The sequence below is a fragment of the Mesitornis unicolor genome, unplaced genomic scaffold (genome assembly GCF_000695765.1).
Source record: "Mesitornis unicolor isolate BGI_N332 unplaced genomic scaffold, ASM69576v1 scaffold31407, whole genome shotgun sequence".
NCBI lineage: Eukaryota > Metazoa > Chordata > Aves > Mesitornithiformes > Mesitornithidae > Mesitornis > Mesitornis unicolor.
In genome coordinates, this window is record NW_010196275.1 from 5273 (window position 1) to 18692 (window position 13420).

General features: G+C 40.0%; 1 protein-coding gene across 1 annotated transcript in view; it reads right to left on the reverse strand.

Moving 5' to 3' along the window:
• Window positions 1-150: 150 nt before the first annotated feature.
• LOC104543746 (kinesin-like protein KIF1B) overlaps window positions 151-13420 on the reverse strand; it is a gene marked incomplete at its 5' end in the record, with an annotated part of 19891 nt that continues 6621 nt past the window's right edge. The window contains 14 exons of the mRNA XM_010188422.1: window positions 151-456; window positions 1310-1428; window positions 2042-2234; window positions 2678-2827; window positions 3592-3713; window positions 4335-4406; window positions 4808-5047; window positions 5400-5545; window positions 6251-6312; window positions 6849-6982; window positions 7539-7653; window positions 11940-12045; window positions 12306-12414; window positions 12521-12522. Of these exons, the coding sequence (XP_010186724.1) occupies window positions 414-456; window positions 1310-1428; window positions 2042-2234; window positions 2678-2827; window positions 3592-3713; window positions 4335-4406; window positions 4808-5047; window positions 5400-5545; window positions 6251-6312; window positions 6849-6982; window positions 7539-7653; window positions 11940-12045; window positions 12306-12414; window positions 12521-12522 (1613 nt within the window). The remainder of the gene's footprint in view (window positions 457-1309; window positions 1429-2041; window positions 2235-2677; window positions 2828-3591; window positions 3714-4334; window positions 4407-4807; window positions 5048-5399; window positions 5546-6250; window positions 6313-6848; window positions 6983-7538; window positions 7654-11939; window positions 12046-12305; window positions 12415-12520; window positions 12523-13420) is intronic.

Below are 13420 nucleotides of genomic sequence, written 5' to 3' on the forward strand. Positions count from 1 at the left end.
CTTTGTCCTGAGGGAACCAACGACTACTGCCAAGTCACAGATTGAATGACAAACCTGCAGCAGTCTAGACAGACAACAATGGACAGTGGGACAGACACCAAAAGGTCCGTTGGAATGAGAAAACAATTCTTATAAGAAAAAATAAATATCTTTTTTTTTTCTTTTTAGAGTCGTGCACTCAATTTTTTATTTTTTAGCCACATGCTACTAGTAGGATTCTCAACACAAGTGAAAAGAAACAATGTAGGGTTAGAATACTCAGAAAATGTGCTGAAGGAGTTGGGAAGGTAGGGGATGTTAAGCCACAGGATTACATACAAGAGAAACTGTCAAGAATCACAAAGAGAAAATGAGAGGTAACACTATCTATCAGAAGGTGAGTTAGGGAGAACAGATGAGAACATTACATGGACTCAGTACTTCAGCTGGCCCGTGTGTCTTCGAGCCAGTTTTGACCTGTGCAAGAAAGAAGTAAAAAAGTATTTGTTGAATTCTGAAAGTTCATTTTTCTTCCCTCCCCAGTTTGTCCACCTTTTTTAAAAATCCTTTTGTATAGCCTTAGTTTACTCCATATGTTTAGAAAGTAAAATAATATTATTTTATATATTAATAATATATATCACGCTATAAAAAGAACAACTTCTCGCTCTTCTGTGATCCTTTAAAGGAAGATGGGATCTTTTAAGGACTGCACTGTTAAGAAATTATTTGACACTGTACAGTAATAGCTTAGTTTTCAATTATTTTTCTTTTACTGGAAGGAAGGACTACTGTATTGTAGTTAGATCTCTCCAGCAAGCAGGGATGTCTGTGACCTGTGCTAAAGGGAAGGCTTCCAGAGAAGTTCAAATGAGAATTTCTGCTTTAGCTCACAATGAAGACAATGAAAAGGCAGTCCAGACCCACCTGCACAGAGGCAGCACTAAGAAGCTTTAGAAATTTGTAATATAGCTATACAAGGAAACCATTTTGTGGCCTCCAAATGTGGTATTGCATGAAGCATACCACACATCTTCAACCTGGATACACTTGTTAGGAAAGTCACAAAACAAAGCAACAGTGCCTGCATTTCCTGAAATACAGCGCTTGTTTGATTTATTTTTTTTCTCTTTGTTTGTTGTTTTGGTTTTCGGGTTTTTTGTTTTGTTTTGTTTTTGCTGGCCACCCTCCTCCCTCCTTCAGTTCACCCATCTTGTCAACTTCTTCAGAACAAGATTAAATTCTGAGGCAAACTACCTGCCTGTTTGCTTATGGCTGTCTCGCTATCTTTATGCTTTGCAGCGCTACCTGTCCAGGAACTGCCTCTTACCGTATTGTGCCAGCAAGAAGTGGATTGAAGGCATATAACCAGTCATTCATGTCTTTGTCGTTGATGGCCTGGAGCAGGACCCCACGATGCTTTGTGCACACGCCAAATGTGTTGGGTGTCTGAAATATTAAGGACAATTTAAAATACTGAATTCTACAAGCACAGAAGCTGATGCACACTTCCTATCTGAGGAAGAGTTTGCTATGTCACATTCCTAAAAACCACAAGACCTAAGGACTTTCATTTAAGTTTAACTGGTCATTTCTATATTATTAGTCAGTCACATGAGTAATCTTCTCATATAAATAGTTTTAACTCATGAGGGTGGACTTTAAATGCTGCTGAGGTAGATCAGCTACTTTGATTCCTTGCAGGGTGTTTGTGTGTGTTGTTTTGGTTGGTTTCTTTTCTTTAGCAAACAAACAGAGCACACAATCACCAAACTGCACACAATCAAAACTACAAAAATCAAAGACACAAGGTTATGGTACCAACATGTGCTTATAAAAGCAAATGCAATGCATAACAGCAGTCAGATTCAGGCTCTTGTAGAACTGTGTCCACAACATAAGAAACTGGGAACTCTGTGGACAGAATCATCAGGTGCCAGACATTTCTCAGACACAGATGAATTTTCCTCGGACCAGAGATAACACATAGGATGGTAAGGATGCACTACTACCTGTAACGTTCCTTCTCCATAGGTAAAGAAACAGTAGCTCTCAGACTGACCTTTACCATTGCCTGTTGATCCTCACTGTATTCCACCTGAGCTGTGGATAAGTTTATGATTCCTCTTTCTACAGGATCTTTGTCACTGTTGTAAATAAAAACATAGGGACGGCGAACCACCACAAAGTGCTTGGCCCAGGAGCTGGAGAGTGGCTCCTTGAAGTGGAGGTATCCCTTCTTTGAGACCACAGAGCTGGAAAAAAACAAACCAAAACAAACCCACGTATAAACAGGAATGCATTTTCCCCTAAATAAGGCACCTACTGAGTATCCCTATTAACTGCAAAACACTGTATAAGACATTTAGACCTTAATACATTTTGTCTGCAACAGTATTATGAAAAAGTTCTCCTATAGCAAGCCGAGTTTTGTCTTCAAGAAATAAGCAAAAGTCTGACAAAAAGAAGGATCTACAAAGATCTCTACTTCAGTGAACTTTATGGTTCTGATGAAAGCAGACATTTAAGTGACTGGAAATCACAGCTCTTGTTAATCCTGCCTCCATCATACAGAACTCTGCAGTTCTGCTATCCTGTTTAATTTACCTTTCTCAAATGGTAAAGAAACTACAAATCTCAGAAAGCCCTTGCAACAGCTCTCAGGAAGCCAGGAACCCACTACAACAAAAAAACCTACCCTGGTCTGATTTCCTCAATATCAGGAACAAGGTTTAGGAATTCATTTTTTCCAGCTCTGGCAAGGTAGGAAGTTTCTACTGCAGGAATCAGCTGGAACTGTTCCACCTCATGACAGGGACTGGAGGCACGAGAATTTGCTTCTGGTGTCCTTAAAAAAAAAAGCAGCGAAAGAAAAGTAAATCACAACAAACCAACTCAATGTGACAATGGAATTTAAAGAGCATCTCCAGCCTAGCCTGTCTTACAAGTTTCATCCTCCAGTTCAGACTTTTTATATGACATTAGGATCCTTTTATACACTATCAAATAGCATTTCCCTTGAAATCTGTGAAATAAAATTATAATAATTGCTAGTAAGTTGTTTCCTCACTACTTCTCCTTCATTTCCCTTGCCAAACGCTGTCACAACAGAGACGTCTTACTGTGGTTTGATGTAAAATGTACTACACCAGCAAGGGATGTCAACTGAGAAGGTACGTATTATGTATCCTTCACTAAGCAGTCATTCACAATTTCATCAAAAGTGTCTTCCACAGATACAGCTGAGAAAGGTAAACAGAGATTACTGGCCAAACTGGTTTACTCTGGGCTGTTGTTAGTAGGTCTTTTTAACAGACCTCTGAAAAAAACCTGTGGACTCAACACACTGAAGATGCACTGGTCACTGGAATGACAAGAATTTGGCTGTTTTTTGATCGCAGAGAAGAAGAAAAAAAACACTTCAAAAGAACAAAATGGAGGAAAAACAATTGTGCAGGGTAACTTGAGAAGAAAAGGCAAGGGGGCCGTACAGATAAATACCTGAAAGTAGGGAAAAGCAAGAAAGTTCAGAGGGCAAATCAGAAAACATAGCAAAAACAGATTTGTGAAACACTGAGAAGTAATGTTTTCCTGTAAAAACCCTATACTTACTTCTGATCAATGGAATTGCATCTTGAATCCACCAGAGAAGGGCAGGTAGATGAAGGTGTGAGGGTAGCACTGCTGAAACTCGACACTGATGGGTCCCGCCCAATTGGAGAAATATCCGATAACTACAAGGGCAAATACAGGCAAAGTATTACAAAAAAGAGGAGTATTTTGTAGCTAGTGTTCAGTCCTGGCTAGACCATGGCATTCAGCATGCAAAAGGCTCAGGTAATAGGTAATTTCTATCAGTCATTTCCCTACTCAGCAGTCAAATTTTTGCACACAACCATCATAAACCCATCTGGAGGTGAATATACAATGACATTTCTGTAAAGACAGCTTGTCATTAATGTCCTACACTTCTGACTATTCACTCTGACTTCTTCAATAGAATATTAGACTATCTACTTTGCAACTTGGTGTCCCCTGTGCCCACAGTTGGAATATTTAAAAGAGCTAATTTACCCTTTTACACAGGGAAAGTGAAAAAAGATAAGAGCACTGCCAGCCTGCTAAGAAACTAGAAGCTATACTGTAGTCCAAGTTTACACCATTTCTAATCCTTGCAATAGTCTTTGGAACCTGACACTGTGTAGTCAAATGCTTCCCCACAGACCGAAAATAAAGAAAAGTAATATGAGGTGTTTTGTCTTTTCATGATATAAACAGATTCCACAAGTACACTAATACTAATACGTTGCTATTGTACTACAAATACAGTGTATTGTAGCGCATGAAATATTTACCTTACAATCACTGATGCTGTTGTGCACCTGGTTAAATTCCCGATTGAAAGTATGAGTAAGAAGCTGCAGACACTACGGTGAAGGGAAAAAACAAACAACACCCAGAAAATAAATTTAGATTTAGATTTTCAGAGAAATTTGAACACAAGAGCTAATTTACCAAGACACTCTTGGCAGCTTGTGAAATAAACAAATACTGCTGTGAAAAATCCCAGAAGAGGGGGATAATAACTTCCCTTAATAAAGTTAGAAAGTTTCATTTACAGAACTACTAATGACTGGGAATAAGGTACAGCCATAGCACGAACCTAGCCACCAACACTGGCTGGTGAGAATGGGTTATTTCACTGTAGAGCATATTCAAATGAAACTCACTATACTGGATATTCACCATGCTATCTGAGAAGCTCATCATTAATCTTTAACCATCTTTGGTGCCTCAATTTAGACCCATGATTTTTCTCGTGTTATACCTTGGTAGCCAGCTCTTTCTCCCGATCCACCAGGCTCTCTATATCTGCCGAGTCATAGCCACTGCTCTCACTGGGCGTCACAGCACTCTCAAATGTTGTAGTCGAAATCTGTGAGGAAATGCTGGTGGAGGTACTGAGGGTTCCACTGCTCATACTGGGAGACAATGAATCACTCAGGGACTTGGGGATGCTGTCACCAAGCTTTTCACGAAGAAGAAGGAAGTGACGAGTTTTTTCCACCTAGTAAGAAAAGAAATCAGTATCATCTGCTCCAGGATGTTGCCTATTTTACAGGCACTGAATTCTTATGCATTCTTTTAAGATTCATACTGGTAAACATTTTCCCCGGGGAGGGGAGTTTACAATGGCACTAGAAGTTGAATTTGCCTTTGTTGAATACACTGAGATTCTGAGCTGAAGCTTCTACTCAGCAGCCAGCCACATACTTTCTATCTTCTCTATTGCAGAATTTATTTAAATCTTGACTTTGAGAACAAACTCCTACGTGGGAACCCATTCAGCTCAGAAGGTCTCACAGCGGGTAGACTAAAGGCAAATTCAAAGCTAGAGTTGTGCTTTTTCTTTCCCTGACCTCATGCAGCAGCTCCAGTTTCTTCAGTTCCCACTGATGCTCTAGAATGAGGCTGTCACCCCTGGGCCTCCAACCTGCCAGGTTCTCCTCTCCTCGCACATATGCCACAGATGTATCCAGGACTTTTCTCCTCCTCCTCCGCATTCCTGAGCAGTAGGAAACATAAGACTTGTTAAAAACATAGCCAGAGGGATGCCACTAAGAAACATTTACCAATTAGCCATCTGCAAAGAAGCAACACTTCTGTTTGGCTGGAAATCTACATGGCTATGATTTCATTAACAGTAACCTCCCAAAGAGATTTGATTTAGTCCAGCTTTCTTACTTCATTCCGATTTTCTCTATTGACCATGATACAATGCAAACTCCTGTTCAGTCTAATTCAACACAAGAACTTCAATTGCTGGGTCTTAGAGGAAATATATACAGATACTATGTGAACAACATTGCTTCCAAGTTATCAAGCTTGTATCAGATAACAGCAATATCTTCAAAAGATTAAGAGAAAAACACTATTGCTGCAAAGCCAAGTCTCAGCTGTGTTAGTTTTGAGCCATGTATTATGCCCCCTAAGTCCATGACCCAGGTACATGCCCCATTTCCTGATATACCCATGTCAGAAAATGTGAAGTTTTCAGTGAATCCTTGGTTCACCAACAGTAAACACAGCCCCAAGTCAAAAGTAAAAGCCTGCATAAGATTTTTTTGTGAAATAGCAATGTTCCATTGCTCCCATGAAACGAACCACTTCTCATCAGGACAGAACCATTTTCTTCATTCTGCTCATGAAATTGTCTACAATATTTCAGTTTACAGCATCTTTACCGCTTGAACACCCAGTCACTGCTTACCTGGACTTCCTGTGTCTGCCATTTTGCATAAACTTAGTTCATAGATCCCAGTTACTCGATTGCTGTTCACAAGAAACCAGAGGAAGGGGAAAGAAAAGAAACAATGTAATATCTTCAGAAATAAAGTGCATTAGCTCTAGTTAAGTGGTCCCCAAATTAGAAGTTTAAGTATAGTTGTTAGTTAGAATGACACCTGAATTCTAATCTTGACATAAAATAGCCAGGACAGACTGCAAGATCTCTGAAAATGGAATTTCCCCCATGTTCCCTCCACCTCCCATCAGACTCAAGAGAGCAGCTGCCACAGTAAATTCCAGTTCAGGATCAGGGTCTTCTATGTGCAAGCTGGAAAAATGGATCTATCTTCCCAGCTGTTCAGTCAGAAGGCTGGAAAAGGGGTCAGTAAAGAGAGAAGCCATTAGAGTTTCACTGAAATAAATACAAGAAAGAATGTTCAAAACTAGACTGGAGAACTATAACTAGGTAGATTTTCAAGGAATGAATAATGAAGGTTAAGCTACATTCTCCCCGTGCTCTCTAAGAAAAATAGCACATACTGACATAAACCACTAATACCAAAATTGGTAACTGAACTTACGAATCTGGAGATTTGGAGTAGCCACTGCCAAAGAGACTGCGTAGTGAGCGTGGTGGGGAGATCTTGGCATCTCGTGAGTAAAAGACCATACAAACATCCTTTGTTATAACGGCAGGCTGGATGCAGTGGTCAAGCTAAAAGAAAAAGCAGCAATGAATGAGTGGCTGCAGCTATGCCAAGTTACTCCACTTCCTTCTTAGTGGGACAGCTTTTTGAAATTTGTTCTTGTTTGGGTCTTCGGTGAAGAGCTTTTGTACGTGTTTCTGTGAAAGAGAACTGTCAAATTTCTTGATGCATCTTGTGGGTGAAATAATTGTACTACACAAAACAACAGTGTTTTGCAGGCAAAGTCCAGAGCTAGGCCAGTGTTTGTAACATCAGTAGTCCTTAATATCAATGTTCACTGATGTCAATGGATTTTCAATACAAAGATAGATAAAATGAGGCACAGAAAGGTACGGAGATCACCTTTCGCACTTCACATTTGTTGTTAGGCAGTAATACCTTGATATAAAGATGTTAACTGTCAGATTTTTCTACCTTATTCTCAGAAAATTAATGAAGACTTTCACTGGCTTCAGGATTCAAAATCACTTTATCCAGTAAGTGTTTATCTCAGGTACACACTGTCTGCTGTCTCAAATAGTTATAACTGAGTCACAAGGAAAAAGGAAGGCACAGGTCTCTAACCTCCAGGTAAGCAGAAAGGGTCATATATATCTTCTCTCCATACGGTGTCACTCGATTGAGTAGAAGGGAGTTATGCAAGGAGCTATCCCAGACTGCTTCAAACCGATAGAAAGTCCTAGAAAAAAGTACAGTAAAAGCTCAATAGTAAGAGTTCCTCTGCATCCCCCTCAACAGTCAGTGTAAAGCATCTCTTCCTTGACATCATCCACTGACTGCTGTTGATCTCAGTGGCTTAGATAACAAATACCTGAAGCAAAGACTTTTCTTTCCCAAAATTACTTACTTTTACCTCAAATACTGTGACATAAGAGACTATTGCCTGTTATGAGAAAGAGTGAGCTAAAAGAGAAAAGAGGGACTATAGGAGAGAAGAAAAGCTGTCAAAACACTACAGGGAAGTCAGCACTAAAGAACGGTGTTTCTAAACAGACAGAATTCCTCTTTATTGCTTCAGGTGCAATTCAGCACAGCTGGACCTTTAAAGTACGTGGGAAGATTCTTTTTTATAAGCAACACTCATTCTACACCATATTTTAGGACTAACACATAGCAACAGAAGAAATCCCTCTAATACTTAGTCATATAAAACCAGCAGCTTCTGATAGCAAATCAGAATGATTGATGGGTAGGGATAAGTCCTATATTCAAGTGATAAAGATTTATTTCTATGTCCCTGCTCGCTTCAAGTGAAAACTTGCAGATGTAACACAAACTTTTGTAAAAAGATTCTTCAGTTTGGTACATGGAAAGAAAGGAGCTAAAGGCTCCCACAGGTCTACCCCAGCAATCAGGAAAGTTCATCTGTTTAAGTGAGAGAGCATCATACACAGAACAGCCAAATCATCAGGCCTAGTCACCATTACACACTCTCCTCTCTGACAGGGGCTTAGGGAAATAAGCTTTCTCCTTTCTCAGAGGTGGAGACTGATTTCATGTAGGTTCCTTTGAAAGGAAGTCCTGTACCCTTGTTCAGGAATACAGCACGCTTTTCTATACTGGCAACAGAAAAAGAAGGTACTAATTCTTCATCACGTCCATATAATTTCCCTCCCAAAGCCCCTTGCCATTGAAGTCTTTTCTTCCCATTTTAGTCCAAATGATGTTGTACTAAAAGCAAGGAAGTGCTTCATTTATATTATTTTTTAAAAACAAGTGATATCTCTAAAGAGCTTCTGTACTAATGTCCAACACTAACTCAGAAAAATAGAAAATGAAACCAAAGACAAATGACCAAAAGCAAAGTGGGCATGGAAGGAAGAAATAAAAAACCAAAACAAAACAAAAGAAACATGAAACAGCCTAAGACCAGACAAATCAGAAAAAGCCTTCTGACCTCAAATAGAGTTTCAAAGAATCTCCTTTTCTTGATACCTATTACACAATTCCAAGGTAATACATCAAGACACCATGAACTGTGCAGTCAAGTAATATAATTTGGTACACTGCTAATAATTTTGCGTTTGAAGTAGCACACTTAACAAATTACTTCTAAATGGCTTGCTTGTATTAAAAATGCTACAGAGAAACATACTCTAAGGGCTAAGTAATTGGTAGATTTCAAAGCACTGTAATATAACAATCCTTACTTGAGAGAGATTAGGCAAACGACACAGGGTGCTCTCTAATCCTTTACAAATCTGTGTTGAGCCTTTATGTTTTAATCTTTCATTATGTCTTAGTTATGAGAGCAATTTTTAGACTTTTAGCAAGCTCGAGATCTACTGTCTGGGTGGAAAAAAAAAGTAGTAAAACCTGGTTCTCCACAGATGGGAAAGGCAGTGCACCCAGCCCCTGAATCACCTCTGCACCAACTGCCAAACACGACTTTTCATCATGGAGAGAGAACGCAGGTGTAAATGTTCATCAGTGCAGAACTAAATGCAAACCTCTTTTGTAATATGCTGATTTTTGGATGAACACCAAGTTGAAGTCAAACATAGCTTCAAGACAGCTACTCTACTAAATTTTGTCTAGCCCAGAAGTTAAATATACACAGCGTTGCCCATCCAAACCAGAACTTGCTAGAATAGTCATACAGGGAGACAAACACCAGAAGTGAGCCCACTTCTTTCAGCATAACCAACAGCACAAGGAGGAAAATGAAGCACAGAACAGGTAAGGCGTGGAAAACAGGAGACGCAGGTTAAAGGCATCGATGTATAGTTAGGACTGACTTTTAAGTGGATTTTAGCATTAGTGAGAGGTGGTGAATTGAGAGCAACAAAGACGTAAGTCTTCTCTTTTTCAAAGAGGCGGAACACAGAAAGCAGAGTGTAAATTGTCCCGGACTGTGCAGCCAGCACAGCTTGGCTGTGATCCAGTCTGGAAGGTGAACAAGGAATCCAGTCTGAGCAGCCACTACATGTCCAGCCTCTCTGCCAACTGCTCAGCTAAGAAGCAGCAACCACATGGTTAAATTTCAGATGCAAATCCAACCTAAGAACAGAGGTTGAATGCCAGTCACATGGCAGCCACTGCTTTTTGTTCAGTGCAATTCCGAGCTGGAATTTCAAGTAACCTAATCATTCAGTCCTTGACTCCTACTTCAAACAGGGCAAGCATTACAGAGCTAGAGACAGTGAGAAATTACAAATTTAGTTCTTTGATACAGAACAATGGAAGAAAATAGCAGGGACTACAAACTGGGACTATATTCTGATGGCACATTTTGAGAATCAGAAAGACTGAACGAAGGAAACTCTCTCTACATGAGATGGGAAGTTTACCTTCAACAAATCTCCCACTGAATTGTACCTGAATAAAGCCCTGCTAGAAAGGAGGAGGTGGCACACTACTTCTGACAGCTAAGAGGTGTGCTAACAGAATTCAATAAAGCTAAAAGGGAAGTGGCGGGAATACAAACGAACATAAAGCATTCTATTTTGCAGAATCTTTATGTAAAAAGAAAGCAAACAGAAAATACCTAGGCATATCCTTATCAAGAAAGAGCCTGTAAAAACATAGAAAGAGCTTCAGTTAGTGCAGCCAAAAGCAAAACAGAAAAGCAACAGCTGAGGGAACAGAACAAATGGACTTAGAAAAAACCAACACGCCAATCAGAAAACAACTCTGCAGACATCGAGCAAACATAAGACTCAGCACCCTGCCATGCATTCATGCCACAACTTAAGTCTTGACATTTTGGTAAGAGACGGTCAACAGCTTCACTTCACTCACACTTATCCTTCATCCAAGTGGCCCACCTAATAGGAAACTACAGAGCTATATAGGAATTTCTTGAAACTGCTAGAGAACAGAAAGTATAGGGATTTCTGACTGCAAAGCCAATAGTATCAGACTGGAAACTAGCAACAATCCCCTTATGCTCCAGTTATACTGATCCATTAATTCAAATACACTGAAAGTAAAATACCCACTTCTCAGTGGGAGGCAAAGAATAACTGCTAAAAGCCCTGCCAGTGTGTGCGTTACAGACACCAGGTGGCAGAAGGACACTCAGTTGGGAGGAGCGGTGTCCTGAATCCACCTTTAATATCGCAGCGGTATTTCAAAGTCCAAGCCTCTAATGGAGAGGGAAGGAAGAAGCTATTTCAGCGCCTAGGATACTGCCTCCAGCATTCAGCAACAGAGATGGGCTCCAAAACAACTCTCTCCCCTCCGGAAGCACTCATTCATAGTTAAATTTCAGAGATATTCCTGCTTTGCACCAGGCGTGGTCAAATGACTTGGCTGATGTCAGAGCAGGGAGAGGCAGTGCCGGCAATGCCGCATTCTGCTTCACCGCCCTTTGTTGCAGACACTGAAGCAAAACAATGTGGAGTCTGACTGATCTTTACAGCAACGCATCCCAATAAGGAGACACACAGCAGCCACAAACCTCTCAGACAGGGGCCCCGCTGTTGCCCAAATGACTGCAGTTATGTGGAACAGACACCCCCTTATTAGCACTGGAGTAAATTTGTGATACAGCTGTATAAACCCACAAATTATGAAGTTTAATTTACAAAGCATGGTTCTTGCCTCAATTGTCACATGCTTGTTCCAGGAATAATACAGGTATGGACGCATCCATAAATGTATCTGCTGAGATTGCCCTAGTACTTCAATGCTATATTCTGACAACAAACCTTGATGTCAGTTTAGAAGTTCCGGGTTAAATTCTGAGACACCTTTAAGCTGTTCCTTTCCATCCTCCCTTTATGGTGCTTACAAAAGGAAAGTAATTCAAATGTGTTATCAATAAAACCTCCCTGTAGACCAACAGACTTCAGCTCTAGCAAGAATTTATGGTAATGCTTATTCTCTATCTGTATGCCCTGTGCCCACTGAGTTCTACATTTCATAATTAGCAAAATTGCCAGCTTTCCAAACATCCTGCCAATACCTCAGAGGTCAAAGGAATTTCAGATTCCTGCTAGAGCACTCACTTTATTCACTTACCTACTGGAGCTGTGAGAGGACTTCAGATATTTCGCAGAGATAATATTCAAAGACAGAACAGCATCCACAGCAGCTTCATCTACCTCTGCTTTATTTCTTATACGTCCTGAAAAAGGAAGGAGGGGGAATCAATTGAAAGTAAACCTGAACACAGAAGGAATTTGTTTCCCAAATATAATTTTGGAGTATATGATTAAAAAGCAGCTGTAAGAGAAAGCTGCAAAACTTAAGTTTTTCCTCTGGATCTTTTTCAAAATCCTCCTCTCTCAGCCAATACTCATAAGGATGACAGAATCCAGTACAAAGAGGAATTACCATTAGTACTGTTTCTTCCTTGTGTAGGAACATGCAAATCAATACACTCACCAACAACCAACTCTCGCACATCTTTCCAGTGCAACTCGCTGCCCTTCTCGTGGATAATGGTGACTGTGATTCTACGCTGGATTCCCTGGTAGAGTTCAAAAACAAAACACTGAAGTATTCCCACACACACACGCTAACATGATCTATTTTTGCACTTATACTGCAAAAATAAAGCAAGTAAGATAATTTTAATTAGTCTGTAACTATGAACACACACCTATGTGTTTCAGGACCCTAAAATCAAGAGGATTATATTCTCACATGTAACAGAAATTACACTTCTCCCTCCTCAGTGCACAAAGGCAGAGGATTTTTAACCTACAATAGTTCTGAATTTGTTGCTGTGCTCTCAAAGAGCATGTATGGTCCTTGGGATAGATCACAGTTGACCTCAAAAACAAACAAATGCTTAGGTAATGTGTGCTTATATACTTATATTAAAGTGCATATACCAAAAGAAGTTACTAGAAAATAGCAACTACTCATGCAGATATTTCCCTCCTTTGTCACATGTATCTGTTACAAATCAAAATACAATAAAGCTCTGTAATAGCTGTTAAGAAGGTAAAATGGCAGAATAGAAATAAAGACCACATCCGAAAAAAATTCCAAACAATATTATAAACAATATTTAACTAGGATTATCTTTAGAATATAGCTAAAGACAAATTATTATTAAGGATTATTACAGGCATTTCAGATGCACTGAAACATGGTCATTGGGTAGATCTGTCTCACAGCCACATGCAGTGAGAAAGCAGCAATGAAAGTTGAGTCCACATGATCCTTCTGTGTCCTCAGTAGAGATGCTGGAGAACACTGAAGGCATAAATCTGGTCCTAAAGGTTCCTGCTTTTTAAAAGGCTTTCATCTTTCATGAGTGGGATGCACACTGATCAGCAGACAGCAATCTACTGTGGGCCAAACATTCTCCTTGCAGCCCAAAGCTAACAGACTAAGTACAGACTGAAAGATGACTGACCCTACAGCTATCATCAGACAGCAGTGTGGGAAAGGAGAAGACATGAAAGATGCACAATCCAGTCGTTAGCATGCTAACCCATCCCCTCCGAGGTGAAACTTGCTGTTCTACAGCCTTCATTAGTACCTGGTGA